Source organism: Panicum virgatum, chromosome 2K, assembly GCF_016808335.1.
Source record: "Panicum virgatum strain AP13 chromosome 2K, P.virgatum_v5, whole genome shotgun sequence".
Lineage (NCBI taxonomy): Eukaryota > Viridiplantae > Streptophyta > Magnoliopsida > Poales > Poaceae > Panicum > Panicum virgatum.
The window spans coordinates 20,321,755-20,336,903 of NC_053137.1; the positions used below are offsets into that span (position 1 = coordinate 20,321,755).

The window sequence follows — 15,149 nt, forward strand, 5'->3', positions numbered from 1 at the left end:
GTCTACTACCGTGCGTAGCAGCTGAATCAGTGAAACTTACAGGCGTTGAGATCGCCACCACACCATGTCAGTAGTGTATTGGTCAACTGGTGGATCATTATTCAACAGCATGACGTGTAGTGACCCAGTTTGTTAGGGGGGGGGGGGGGAATGCAAATATGGCACATGTATTATTCATCAGAAAATTACTTGGCAATGATCTTCGTTGTCTGCGTCGTCCGGTTTCGTCTGACCACTGTAGCTGAATGTGATCTGATAGAATGCATGGTGCAGAAAGATGCCCTCCGTGCGACCAAGCACCACGACGGCAGATCTGCAGCAGCCCCAGCTAGCACCAGCGAAAGAACAGGAAATTCAATATATTGCATCCACAATACAACTGCACAAGTGCAATTCCATACATCCGGAAGCATGTGCAAGTGTTCATGACACATCAAAAGTCCAGCATACACAGCGAAAGCACGCAACGAGTGGAACATAGCTATGACAGAAACTCTAGACTTACATGCATGTAGGAGATAGTCACTGCATTGCATTTATTTACCTAGAGAGCGGCCCATAACCAGTTAATCTCTTCACCTCCTGCCTGGGGCCGAGTTTAACTACTTTTGTTGGCATTGTCTGATTCATCTTCGTCCTTCAAATCATCCTGGGTGAAGTCATCTTGGCCTTCCGCTTTCATGTCCTCAGCCTCAACCTCTCCCTCAGACTCGCCAGCACCGTCAACTTTGAGATCACTTAACAAGTCATCCAGTTTGCCAACAGCCGCATTGTTGGAGGCGTTGTCTGCAAAGCTGTCGTTGCTTGCCCCATAGTTCCCACCTCCATATGCACTAGGTGTGCCACTCCCTTGATTGAAGCTATCGCCACCATAATTGCTAGGAGTATCATTATATCCACCAGTGCCACCAGTATAACCAGTATCAACACCATACCCACCTTGCCCACCTTGAGAAACACCATAGCCTCCACCAGTGTTGTACCCTGAGCCAGCATTACCATCGTTATATCCACCATATGAACCTCCACCATACCCACCACCTCCGCTATAGTCTCCACCACCACCTCTTCTATATCCACCACCACTGTATCCTCCACTGCCGCCATAACCGCCTCCACCATACCCACCACCACCATAGCCACCTCCATATCCACCACCACCATAGCCGCCTCCACCAGGACGGCTACCGCGATCATGAGCATAACTCACCCTCACTATCCGACCCTGCAAATCCTGATGCAGCAAAACAACTAAACAAATCAGATTAAGCTTTGAACACAAACCCAGAATTACATGATGACAAATTAACCTCATAAAATATTAGGAAAAATGATATTCTGTGCAATTTCATCACATGAAAATTAAGTGAATTAAAGAGCACACAGAACAGCAGTTAGTCAATTGCATCATATACTGCCAAAAAAAATTAAGGCACTTTACAAATCACATTTGTTGCTGTCTGCTCTTAGCCCATCAATATTTAATTCAATCCATCCCATTTCCAGCACGGCTACCATGCTAATGATGCTGTCTGCTCCTTACCCTCGATTACCAGGTATCCCCAGCTTTCATTACTCCCAGAAAGCATATGTATATCTCAGATGAACAAGGAGCTACGGTTTTGACGATCATTACACAGATATATTATATGCTCAAATTTCCAGCCACTCCAGTGACCTCACTATTTCCTAGCTCTGTTTTCTGATCTTCACAGGTATTCTGAGTTCCTTTCAGAAGGAAAAAAAAATACTGGGGAGTTGGCATAATGCGCTTCCTGCTTCTTAGGAATTTCACTGGAGTTTTTTGCAATAACAAAAAAAACTCAAATCTTCCGAACTTCCTGCTAAGACCTTCAATTTCATTGTAGCTACAGTGCAGAGGATGAACAGGCAACATAACTTGAAAGGAACTAGGGAATTTGAAAGGGAAAAGGACTATAGACGTGTACGAAACAAATTCAGATGAAAAAGAGAAAGTAATTCGCTGTTTTGCTTTTTGCATAGAACAAAAAATCATCGTAGCTTTTAGAAATGAACTATTTTCCTTGCTGCTTAATTGATTGATAATGAGCATGAGACAACTTGTTCCCTAAAAAATATTTTTCTAAACTTGGAAATATTATCTTCTAACACATGGGATATATTCAGACCTTGCACCATCACATGAATGATCCTGTGTATGAACTCTGAAAAGCTGCACACCTCTGCATTCCAACACAGTGTAACGTGGATTGAGAAAATTAACAAGGCTCATTGAATAGCTCGAGGCTCGAACTCTGCTCACCGGAGCTCATGACTCGTGAGCTTGATGGCAGGCTCTAGCTTGGCTCATTTTTCAGTCAAGCTGAGCTTGAATCAAGCTATTAACAAGTTGAGTTCAAGTACCTCGCGAGCCTCGAGCTTTCTTAATATCCCTACTATTAACGCACTGTATTTAAGAAACAAGTTGGCACACAAGTTAAAGCCACCTGTGACAAAACAAAAACTGTCAGGCTTGATTGTGACTATATGCTTCTTCCAGTTTAAAACATAGGTACAATAATGCTAAATGTTTCTATACTTTTAGGTCCTTTGATTACTTAGTGGCATGCCTAAAGACACTTCTTTTTTTCATCTTGATGATGCGTGCACAGAGGCAATACAGCCTCCCAACTCAGTTAATATACCACTAAATAACTGAATTCACTACTAGTTATGCCAGGCCCAGACAGGGATTCATAGAAGATAACTTCCTTTTTCCTAATTGTAGTGCCGTAGCTATCCTAGCTCCTCAGCTGTTACAAATTCTCCTATTGCCATATGTAAGCATTTCCAATAGAACAAATTGACAGATTTAGCTTATTTTTCATGTTCACTAACCACAATACACCATTGTCATATGTTATGTATAAAACCTTAAAATGCACCATAAATCCCTAAACTTTCATGATAATCTCACTTCAGTCCATGAAAATTAGGCTCACATATGTTGCAAATCTGGTTCTTTCACTGGTATTCTGTGTCAAAGCAGGGACAATTCCAGCTTAATTCACAGGTTTTGATGGCATGGCACATTCACTTTTCTTAAGTTATATTTGGGAAAATAATTGATCAGAAAATCAGAAATATTAGAAGAGAGATGATAAAACTTATAAAAAGGTACTGAATATTTATCTTAAAATTACAAACAACAACTTTTCATCAGTTCGATTGATGATGGTGCGCTAAAACAACAATTCGGAATAAGCCAAGATTTTTTCTCCTATTTCATTCACAATTAACAGAGATTTGGAAGTCTGCTGACCCAATTTATACAAGTTCAACGGAATAAATGGTTATTTCTTAAGTTCAGAGACCTAGATGAGACGCTTGTCCAAGTTTAAGGATCTACCCTAGAATATAATTTACTATATATAACAAACCAGAAGCATGGTCTTATGGAGTATTTTAGAGATTTGAGACACTCTCTGACTTTCAGCTCAACACTGCTGAAGACCAACATAGTTGGAACCATGAAAGCCCAGGTATTTTCTCCTCTAGATCAGCCTATAGAGCCTTCTTCGTAGGCGCCATCCAATCTGAGCCTTGGAAGCAGCTGTGGAAAGCTTGGGCTCCTAACAAATGCAAGATCTTCGTCTGGCTCGCTATTCGTAATCGCTGTTGGACAGCTGATCGCTTGCTAAAGCGGGGACTGCCGCACCCAGATCATTGTCCCCTTTGCAACCAGGAAGATGAAACAGCCCAACACATCCTCACTTCTTGTGTGTTTGGCTGGCAATTTTGGTTCAGCATCTTCCAGCCCTTAAATCTGTCCGCTTTGGTGCCCACCCGAAGAACCATCTCCTTAGAGGATTGGTGGAAAAAGTCTTGGAAGGTACCAACACAGCATAGGAAGGGTTTCAATTCTCTTGTCATACTTGGTGTCTGGATACTCTGGAAACACAGAAATTCCTGCGTGTTTGCTGGATCATCCCCAAATATTCAGACTGCTCTCTAGGATTTGAAGGATGAAGCCAATTTGTGGATTGTTAGAGGTGCTAAGGGCCTTGGTGCCCTGGGCCTAGGGCGAACAACCTAGTTGGGTTATCTGGGGGAAGTATTCCTGGACAGGTCCTAACTTATAGCTCTTTTTTCTGTAACAGTCTTTTGTTTCTATTTTATCCCTATTCCTCATTCTGATCCAAGGTGAGGTGTGGGTTTTGTAATTGGATCATTCTTCTTCTTAATACAATGATACGCAGCTCTCCTACATATTCGAGAGAGAAAAAACAAACCAGAAGAGGAATATTAAGGTACCAACCAATCATAAAAGTAAGTTTGATTATACAAAATTATTCTATATTTCTTGCATCTCATGCAAGTTAAGACCTGTAATATCAACTAATAGTTGTAAGATGAAATCAGAAAACCAAATGCACCACACGTAGCATTGGTGTCTACGACATCAAATGGAACTTCAAGATCACAAGTACATATGTGACCCAGCAGCACCAATACAAACCTATGTTACACGGATACTGGTACGGGTATCGGATACGATACGTATCGGATACGCGGATACACACTTTCCCAAAAAACACTGATACGGGGATACGGCTAGGATAATTAATAATTATATATAAATATCACATAGATATTCAGCAAGTGAGATTTTACTCTTGAGTAACTTCCCCTATCCTCAGATGTGTAATACTTGCATGTCCATATAACATTACCTCTATAACTAGCATTCTCTAAAAGCACAATTGATTCCACAAGGGGTTTTTCAGTTGCTGCTCATCTAGTTCTACAATTCTATTGCAGCAAGTTCATCATTTTGTATCATCTCTTACTACCAAAACAGCATTTGAGTGGGCTGATTACTGCTTTGGGCTGTATCCCATCTGGCCCAAAAGTATCGGATACGCGTATACAAGCAAATACGTATCCGTTTTTTTAGGATACGGCTAGAAACGTATCCGAGGCGTATCCGGGGCGTATCCGTATCCGATACGTATCGGATACGGATACGCCACCTCCTAGGAGTATCCGCATAACAGAGATACAAACCCATATGTTCCATTTGGCATTGAGGTACTACCATAATCTATTGGAAAAACTGCTTATAGAAATTTAAGTGTTTGGCTGAGCACTATATTATTAAGTTTGCAAATCAAAATCCTAAAACATTGCGAACAGGTGCCTAGCCGGATTGGTTAGGTGGCCTCAGTAGCACTCCTCAGGTCCTGGGTTCGACTCTAGGTGTGAGCGAATTTAAGGCTGAGGTTAAAAAAATCCCCTCGCCTGCCTACATGCCAAAGCACATGAAAATAGGTCCCGGCTCACCCCAGCCTGCTCTCACACGGGTTACGGTATGGGTTACGGCGCCCCTGTGTAAGGGTGGGGTAGGGATTCGGGGGTTTTCTCGGCCTGCGTGAGAGGTCTTCTACTTACATTAATGCTTGGGGGGCGGCTTGCCCCTCGCAGATCGAGTTTTTTAAGATCCTAAAACATTTAAAATTAGAGACAAGTGCAAGAGAATCAAAAGTTGCATAACATCAGCACAGCAACCACAAACTGGCCCTGAAACATGGAATAAACCAACAATGCAATTTGGCTGAGTAATCGGTTAGCTTATTCTGAACCAAATGATATTTTAATACTGCATAATGGGATAGAAACCAGATTTCAGCCCATCATTGCCGATATAGGTTAACTATGGAATATATATAAAATTAAGGAGATCAACAATTCATCGATTTGGACCTATATTCTCCATCCTTACACATCGCAGCCTATCAATTTGTTATGGCATACGAAAAGTCATGAGTTCATCAGACCATAATTTCAAGTTAATACCTAACATTTTCTGATTCAGAAAATAAAACTGCATTGTGACATTTATAGAGACAAATCATCCCTAGCAAATACACCTTATAGGGTGTACACATTGCTACGTGCAGTCTGATCACTAAGATACTTAACCATTAGTCACAAATTAAAAACAAAGCAAACCAACACATACGACCAAAAAGGTTTATGGTCACTTGATATGTTCAATCCAGTCAGATTGACAAACTGTGGGCAACACACCTTCCCATCCATGCCAGTAATGGCAGCGGCTGCCTCCTCCGTAGATGTGTATGTCACAAAACCAAACCCCCTCGATCTTCCGGTTTCTCGGTCCATTATTATCCTAGCTGAAGAATAACGCCGCATTATTTTCACGCAACATGAGAAAAACTTTGTATAAGTCTAAAAGAGAACAAATGTAAAAAAAAAAAAAGGATGTGTGCCTTCAATGACTTGGCCATAGCTTGCAAAAGCATCCCTGAGGCTGTGCTCATCTGTGCCATACGAGATTCCTGCAAGTATGACAAATGAGTAAGCACAATATAGCAGAAAAATGATTTTGTACAATAATCTGAACCATTCTGTGGCAATCAAATCCAAAAGTGCCCAACCATTCAGGAAAACTAAAAGAGAAATGGATTAGCAGTGTGGAGTGGAGAACCCGGGACCTCCTATGAAGAGCTTGGAGGAGGACATGCATCGAACCGCCTGGTAGAGCGACGAACTGGCACCCGTGGACCGCTTGACAAGATTGCCAACCTTCTGCAGGAACGCCATCTCCAAAATTACCCTGCAAATCACACAAATTGGGAGCCGGTAAGAGCAAATATCACTGGAACCTAGTGAGAGACAGGGGCGGACCCACTATAGAACATTTTTTGGTGCGCAATATGTATATACTTGTAACTGGGTCAGATCCGAACACAAATAACTTAGGGTTTAGGGTTCTTCGTTTCGCACACCAGGAAGGGAAGAGGAGGGGTGGGCGTACCTGGTGGGCGCTCGTCAACGGCGAAGGGCCCAGCGAAGACGGGCGAAGCGCGCCGCCGCCGCCAGGAAAATGAAGGCCACGAATGGGGAGAGGGGTGAAGAGGTGAACGGGAGAAAGAAGGAACAGACGCTGGGGCGGCCAACATCCGCGGCGCTCGCTGCTTCTTCGCCAGTGGAGGCGGGGCGCCATGAGAAGAAGGCCCGCCAGAATATGGGCCGAGAAATCATGTAAGAAATCAGCCCACGAGGGCATCAAACAAAAAAGGAAAACAAAAAAAATTGACAAATATTAAAGCAAATCTAGACCATAGGATTTTTTACTTAAAACAATGAAAACTGGGGGGCTGTTTCAAATTATGAGACTAAAAAACATAATATTTTGAAAAAAAACTAAAAAAATATAATTTTCAAACAAGAGTTCAAACTTAAATATAATTGCGCCGTTATAATATTTTAAGATAAAATACTTAAACAAACCAAACTTTAGTGATGCATTTTTCTTAGGGCACTTGTAGTGTTGGAAATAAGGGTTCTTAAGCTTCTAAGGTAGAACTCGTACATAACAACATGTGAGGTCCTACAGGGGTCCTAAGACCTAAGCTCAAAAAAAGTTTTGAACCACATCTCAAGCTGCCTTAGCAAATAAAAAATTTGACACGAGAGGCGAAAGGTACGGGGCTTTCTAATTGGCGAGCGCGCGTCAGGACGGCTGCTGGCGATCGATCAGACAGCTGCCCGCCCCATCTGTGTCGTTTTCCTTTAAAATCAGATAATCAATCTAATCTAACTAGCCGGCTTCCGTGGACGCTCGCCCTGAGTCCTTTAATTTTGTGCTGCAGCGCACTGTCCACTGTGACCACTACGTGCGTGGACACCGAAGTCCTCCTTCTCTTTTTATCATGAAATGTAGAATAGCTATAAACAAAAATATAACACAAACTTATTTTGTATATGTGAACAAAACCATTTAAAAAAGTTATACAACAAAAATTGTATACAAAGTTATATAATAAATAACAAAAATTATGTTCATAAATTGTGAATAAAAAGCTTTATGTGCATAAAATAAGTGATAAAAATATTATACTCGTATAAGTTGTACAACAACAAAATTTAGGTTTATAAGTTATGCATAAATGTTTGGATAAAAGATTCTGACAAAATATTACAAGCAAAAATATTAAGACAGAAGGTTTTGAATAAAAAGAAATAAAATAGAAAGCATGTTGGCGACCGGCCGGGTCGCCACGTCGAGCTTGCGGCTACCGGCACGCCGCACAGGCACAGCACAACAGCGCTGTCACGTACTCACGTCGTGGACTCGTAGAAAAGGAGAATAAAAATAAAAGCCGTCGATGGGATTCACGTATAGGAGCGCGAGTTGCGGCAGTCAGAAATCGAGCGCTCGGATGCTTGCTAACGAGCGCGTGTGGAATTGGATTTGCGGAAAGGTACCGTCCAGCAAATAAAACATATTATTTCACTGACTTTCTTTATAATGATGATGCTGTGACCAAGTAATGCAAGCTTCCATACAAACTTCTTATTGAACAAGTAGCCTCTTGGTTGCCTTTCTTCTCAATACTTTAACTTTGATCAATCCTTATGCACTTTTCACTTTTCTTGATTATGCAGGTCAACAAACAATGACATCATACAATTGCACTTGCATCTCTTTTGCTTATTTCAATATTCCCCTGTCATATCTTTGCATGATTTATATGATGTGAGCTTGACTTTGTCATCTACAATAAAATCTACCAAAAATTCAACAAGATCATTAGGCTTTTAATTGTTTGTGTCATTCAACCATCAAAACCCACAACGATCATACTAGCGGTACCCACTCAACCCTCGAGTACCTTAAGAAGAAAGGTCGGCATGCATGGTTCTCCATTGTAAGCCATGCACCCAAACATTCGCTCATGGGTTGTAACTCTCTCTCTCCTCTGCGCGCGCATTAATTTTCTTGTAAGCCATAGCCATACTCTGTATGAGCTCTCACGTGGATGCCCCTTCAGGCTGCTCAGGCAGTGGCTGGGGACCGGCTGCGAGGCCCGCGACAGCGAGGGAGATAGTGTAGGTTTTTTTTTTGCTCTAGGAGATAATGTAGTTGCAGGAGCTGGAGAAGCAGATGCTGGGTGATGACAATGACAACAACGGCAAGGCAAAGGCGGAAGGAAGCGCGTGCGGCTACACGGTCACCACCTCACTACTAGAGAATTGGTCATTGCCAACAGGCTATCACCGCCGGTTTAACATGAACCGGCGGTGATGAGGTATCATTGCCGGGTCCAGAGTAGGTGGTCGTAGTGGCCGTTGGAACCGGCGGTGATGCTGATTATCACCGCCGGTTCGTGGTAGGAACCGTTGGTGATGTCCTGCGAGCATATCACCGCCGGTTTGTAACACAACCCGGCGGTGATATTAAGCATCACCAACGGTTCGTGTTTCGAACCGGCGGTGATAAGCCTGTACAGTACAAAACCCCAACCCCTCCTTCCTCCCACCACCTTTCTTCTCCAACCCGATGGCCACACCTCTCTCCTCCATTGTTGTTGCCGGATGTTGCCGAAATTCTCATGAAACCTCACCATTCTTGATGTATTGGCTCCACCAACTTATTCTAAGGTTAGTAGCCATCAATTCATTGGCTTTGTACCCATTTTCTTTGGATTAATCATGCATTTCGTGATGAATTGATCAAGGAGGGCTTTTTTCTCCATTTTTGGATCATTTCTCATCCTTGGGGCTTCTTTTTTTGTTGTTTGAGTGAACCAACTTGTGCTAGGTTTGTAGCTAGCAATCCCTTTGATTCATAGCCTTTATCTTAGGATTAGTCATTCATTTTGTGATGAATTGATCAAGGAGAGTCTCTTTTTCTTCACTTTAGGATAATTCCTCATGAACACTCATCATGAAGTCATCATGGAGGCTCATTAAATTTTGAGGACTGGACTTCACATATTTGATTCAAGGTAAGAACTAGCTCTTTATGATTAGATTGTTGTCATAATTGCGATGATTGGGATGTAAGGGGTCTTTCTTAATTAGTTTATAGGATATTTATTAATTATGATGATTGAGATGTCAATGCTTGTTCTTAATTAATTTAGATGGCATTTCTTAGTTTTGATGATAAGTAACTTGACAAAAATTGAAGTAGATATTTTAATTATTGAAGTAAAGGCTCTTTCTTAATTGATTTAGATGGCCCTTAAAGTGTGATATTTGTTACGAAACTTGATAAACTGAAAATCTATGTGTTGAGATGATAATTTTACTAAATTCAGATTCTTGGATGTTTTCTTGTGTGCATAGATGAATCGAGGTTGGATGTACGGTACAAAGGCTGGAAATTTGGAATTTGTCAACGGTGTGGACTCGTTTGTGCAGACTGCCAAGGCACACAAGAATCTACAAGATGATGGTTACGTGTATTGCCCATGCATTGATTGCAAAAATCAGAAGCAGTTTGGCAATGTTGAGCAGATCCGCTTTCATCTGTTATTTAGAGGTTTTATGCCCAACTACCAAATTTGGAACAAGCACGGTGAGGTTAGTGAGACAATGCACTCCGTCCATGAGGACATGCATGAAACAGTGGAGGAAACAACTAACCCGGAAATAGTAGAGGAAACCGGACATGAAAGCATAAATGAAACCATGCAGGAAACATTAGTTGCTGATGATGTTGTGGATGCACTAGACCAGATGATACGTGATGGGGAACCGGATTTTCTTGACGAAAAGAATCTAAAGAAGTTGGAGCAGATGAGGATAGATGCAAGAACACCACTTTACCCAAGTTGCAGCGTGTCTAAACTTGAAGCAAACCTGATGCTATTGGAGATGAAGTCTAGTAATGGTTTGTCAGACAAGGGATTTGATGATTTGTTAAGCTTATTGCAGAAGTTGCTGCCAAGCCCTAACGGGTTGCCTGAAAACATATACCAGGCGAAGCAAATGATTTGCCCAATGGGACTGGAGGTACAAAAGATCCATGCATGCCCTAAGGATTGCATCTTGTATCACGGCAAATATGAAGACTTGGATGCATGTCCAGTGTGCTCAGCTTCACGGTACAAATGTCCTGAATCGGCATTGTCAATGAAAGGTGACCGCAACAAACGACCACCTGCCAAGGTCGTCTGGTATTTTCCTATCATTCCTCGTTTGAAACGGTTGTTTGCAAACGCGAAGACTGCCAAGCTGATGAGGTGGCATGCCGAAGATCGACTCGTTGATGGGAATTTCAGACACCCTGCAGATGGTTCACAGTGGAGAGCTATCAACTACAAATACAAGAATCGGTTTGCAAAGGAAATAAGAAACATAAGATTCGGTTTGAGTACGGATGGGATGTGTCCTTTTAACATGGTGAGCAGCAAACACAGTACGTGGCCTGTAACTCTTTGCATATACAACCTTTCTCCTTGGTTGTGTATGAAGCGGACCTACATCATGATGCCATTACTAATCCAAGGGCCAAAACAACCTGAAAATGATATCGATGTGTATTCGGAACCACTGGTGGATGATCTAATGAAGTTGTGGAATGATGGTGTCAAGGTGTGGGATGAGTACAAGCGAGAACACTTCACTCTGAAGGCAATGTTGTTTGTAACAATCACAGACCTTCCCGGCCTTGGAAGCTTAGCAGGCCAAGTAACGAAGGGTTACAAGGGATGTGTGGTTTGTTTGGATGATACCGACGCAAGATGGTTGAAGAATAGCAACAAAATGGTTTACATGGGTCATCGTAGGTTCCTTCCAAAGACTCACCCATATCGCCGGAACAAGAAATCATTTGATGGTACAAGGGATGAACGTTTACCTCCCAAGGGATGAACAAGAAATCCTTTGATGGTACAACATGACAGAGTTAGAACTTCTTCAAATTGAGTATGGAGAAGATTGGTGGAAACAACCATTGCCACTACCACCGATTACCTGACAATTTGAATTGGGGAAAGATCTGGTGGCCCCAGAACAAATCCCGAAGCTACCCACAAGAATGCGACAGTTGCATTCTTGGTACAAGATGCAAAAAAGTAAGCTATTTGGGGCAAGTTATCTTGATGAAGATCTTCATAAGGGGGGAGGCAGAGTGTGGGTTGATTTCGAGCACTTGTATCATTTCTACCAACAGGTTGCTCTCGACGTCTCAATTATGACCTTGTGGACTGTGTAAGTATCCTCACTACTGATCATCTGTCATCATTTATCACTCATTAGCATGTTTAACTTTTCATTATTTTTTTCTAAAATGGAGTCACACAAATGTAGACGATGTGGGATTAACAATATAGGCTTCTTGGACCCTAGCACCGTACATGAGAACACAGTCAATTTACCAAGTACCGTTGACTACTTGTACAAAGCTTTCCTCTCCATGCATGATAAAAGATCCATACTTCTTTCATACAATTGCTTGTAAGTTTGTTTTTTAATTCCATATCAAAGTTATTCTGACCACGGTTATTATTAATTTGCTTTGTTGTGTCTTATATACAGTTATCATCATGTCCTACTCGATATCAGCCTTAGCGATAGTCGAATCGAGGTTTCTGACTCACGAAAGAGGCCATTATCACTAATCCAGCCCGTCATTGATGTCCTCAACAAGTAAGTAAAGCAAGTGAATTTATACGATATTTCAATGTCGTGTATCTTATTCATGCAATTTCTCTTTCATAATTTCGCTCATATATAGGGCCTTCGCTAAGTACCGTAAGAAAAGCAAAATCCATAGATCTTTTTGGGGAGACTTCACTGTAGAAGAGGCTAAATACATCCTCAAGCAGCCTCCGGGCGATCACTGTGGGTTCTATGTAATGCATTACATGCACTGCTACACCGGCGATTGCAGAAGCGCCGAAATGGTTGGTATGAAATGGTTAATTGATATATGTTCTTGTGTCTTGAATTATCTAACTTGTTTAATATCTTGTTGTTGTGACATTTTTTTCAGAACACTGAGTTGGATTCAGGTGAATTGCTCATGGGCGAGCTAGTAGCACTTCAAGAAGAACTAGCCGGATGGCTTGTGGACTACGTGGTGAAGCCAGGATCTGAGTACAGCATAATCTAGGTGTAATATCTAGATCGTATCATTCTTGTCAAGCATTGTAATATATTTGGTGTATGGACTAGATGTTCTTAAACTTGATGTGTGGACTCTATATTTTTTTTATTATGATGTTTGAACTCTCTCATTTGATTTCAATGTATAATATCTTATGGTTCAATTCTGCTGTAATAATTATATATTATATATGTTATACAAATGTTGTATTATTGATATCTGAATATATTTTTTTATGGGAAAATAGTCATCACCGCCGGTTCTAAACAACGGTTTTTGAACCGGCGGTGATGCGCCACCCATCACCGCCGGTTCTAGAACCGGCGGTGATAGCCCCCTCATCACCAATGACATAAATCCAACGCCTTCCGAACCGTTGGTGATACTCCTTACGAACCGGCGGTGATGTGGGGTGCTGGAGTAGTGCCTCCGCGTGGGGAAACACGATGCAGGAGCCAGGAGCTAGCTCAACTCCATAACCGCTGCACCGTTGCCGTCACTTCCTATGGCGAGTGCGATGACCGATAACCAACTACAAGTCTACAACTTTGTGCCCATATCTTGTCATCCACGGCATCGCCCACAGCGTCCACACCGCCGACCTCGGCAGCCTAGCTCGTCGCGGCAGCTCCTCGTCGTTGTTCACCTCGCGGAAGGTTGCCGCGATCCCGCGCGGCGACGCGGCATAGCTAGGCTGTTGGCCATGATGGCGGCCGCCCGGTCCTCCCACATCGGCCCACCCTCGCCACAACATCCCATATCACGCCAATGGCCGCCTGCGCAAGCCGCCGCCGCACAACGCCAGTGGCCGCATCCCGTGTCGGCCTCTCCTGCGGCCACCGCCGCACCATGCCGACGATGATCGCTGCCCGCGCACCCATAGAGATGGTCGTCCGCGCCGACCGCTCTTGTGCCGCGCCCCGCGGCTGCATCACGTGCTGGCCTCTCCCGCAACCGCCACCGCGCCACGCCGATGGCCACCACCCGCGCACCCGTAGAGATGGCCGCCCGCTCCGACCGCCGCCGCGCGATGCCTACAGCTGCATCCCTCGTGGCTACCGTCGTGCCACGCTACTGCCGCACTATGGCGTCCACGCACCCGTGGAGATGAGGACCCAGTGTATGGCCACCCAGAGCATGCCGATGGGCACGGATGCGGCTAGGCCGCTAGGACCAGCAGGATGTTGCAGTGGAGCGTGGCGCGTGGCGGGAGCAATGGACTCAAAAGTTAAAGATAAATAAAATTGAGGGTTTTAAAATATTTGCCACCGTAGCTCCACGTGGCATGCCACGTCAGCTTCAAATGTTTGTGTGGCACATTTGGGATCTCGAATGGTGAACGATTTGAGAGATCGTTAACACTCAAAACTAACGGAAGGGTCAGGTTAGGGAGAACATAAAGTTAAGAGACCATATAAGGAAGTTTTGAAAAAAAAGGCCAAGAAAGGAAGAGTAAACTTTAAAAGGGTCATACAAAGAATTGATATTCCAAGCATATTCATTCATGTAGAGAACCCAGCAGTTCTATAGGTTTAAGTAGTTATGGGTTAGAAAAAAATTGCCTCTACCTTATACAGTAAGAAATAATATTCTCAATTAGTCTGTTTCTTCCAGGAGGACTCAATTAGTATAACAAAGATGAGATTATAATAAAAGTCTAAGTTTCATAAGCTCTTTCTTTTCCTACGTTCCAAACACCCATCATGAAAAATTCCTGTGTTTTTCTGTTCCTCTATTTTGCAACTACATTCCTTTTCTATTCTTGTGTTTCCTCCCATTCTTGTGTTTTCTTTTATGTTCCTTTATTCCAAACGGATCCTTAATCGTAGAATTAGATAATTGTTAGGGTCATTCGTACGATGGGTTTTGAAGATAAATAATGTCAGTAATATTGAATTTTCAACTTCTAGGGCTATGCATTCAGTACTAGATAATTCTCTTTTTTTGAACATGCAATTAATGGTTATTTATTATTTTTTTGTTCTACATGCATATTATATGGACCTTATTGAGCTTTATTGTTGAACAATTTTTTTATATGTAAATTTACAATTGATTCCATGAGAGCCTTTTTTACACTATGGAATAGAATGAAAGTGGTGCTTATTAAAAAGTACACACACTAATATAAGTTATATGTTAGCAAAAGAATGTAAGCTCTATGTTTGCAACAGTCAATTCCCTATTATTTCTATTTGTTTTGCGTTGTAAGATATCGAGGAAGAGTGATGCTTATTATGTGAAACTAGGTGATTCCCCG

The 15,149-nt window shown here is 42.4% G+C and overlaps 1 protein-coding gene and 1 long non-coding RNA gene across 2 annotated transcripts; one reads left to right on the plus strand and one right to left on the minus strand.

Moving 5' to 3' along the window:
- Positions 1 to 353: 353 nt before the first annotated feature.
- Positions 354 to 6,969, minus strand: LOC120670838 (glycine-rich RNA-binding protein 2, mitochondrial-like). The gene is made up of 5 exons (XM_039951010.1): positions 6,803 to 6,969; positions 6,480 to 6,601; positions 6,255 to 6,323; positions 6,052 to 6,158; positions 354 to 1,234 (listed from the first exon to the last, which is right to left on the minus strand). The coding sequence occupies exons 2-5, from the start codon at positions 6,586 to 6,588 to the stop codon at positions 599 to 601; spliced, it is 921 nt and encodes a 306-aa protein (XP_039806944.1). The 5' UTR covers positions 6,589 to 6,601; positions 6,803 to 6,969; the 3' UTR covers positions 354 to 598.
- A 5,102-nt stretch (positions 6,970 to 12,071) lies between these two features.
- On the plus strand, positions 12,072 to 12,576 carry LOC120695983. Its single transcript, XR_005683970.1, has 3 exons — positions 12,072 to 12,237; positions 12,319 to 12,429; positions 12,518 to 12,576. It is a non-coding gene; the product is annotated as an uncharacterized LOC120695983 (long non-coding RNA).
- The last annotated feature ends 2,573 nt before the right edge of the window (positions 12,577 to 15,149 follow it).

Bases quoted from the DNA above. Each gene is read 5' to 3' on its own strand.
- LOC120670838 (XM_039951010.1), bottom strand. From the start codon at position 6,588: ATGGCGTTCCTGCAGAAGGTTGGCAATCTTGTCAAGCGGTCCACGGGT. The intron at 6,324-6,479 runs GTCCCGGGTTCT...TCATACTTGCAG, and splicing joins CTCCAAGCTCTTCATAGGAG to GAATCTCGTATGGCACAGAT. The intron at 1,235-6,051 runs GTGTGTTGCCCA...TTGCTGCATCAG, and splicing joins TTACTGGCATGGATGGGAAG to GATTTGCAGGGTCGGATAGT.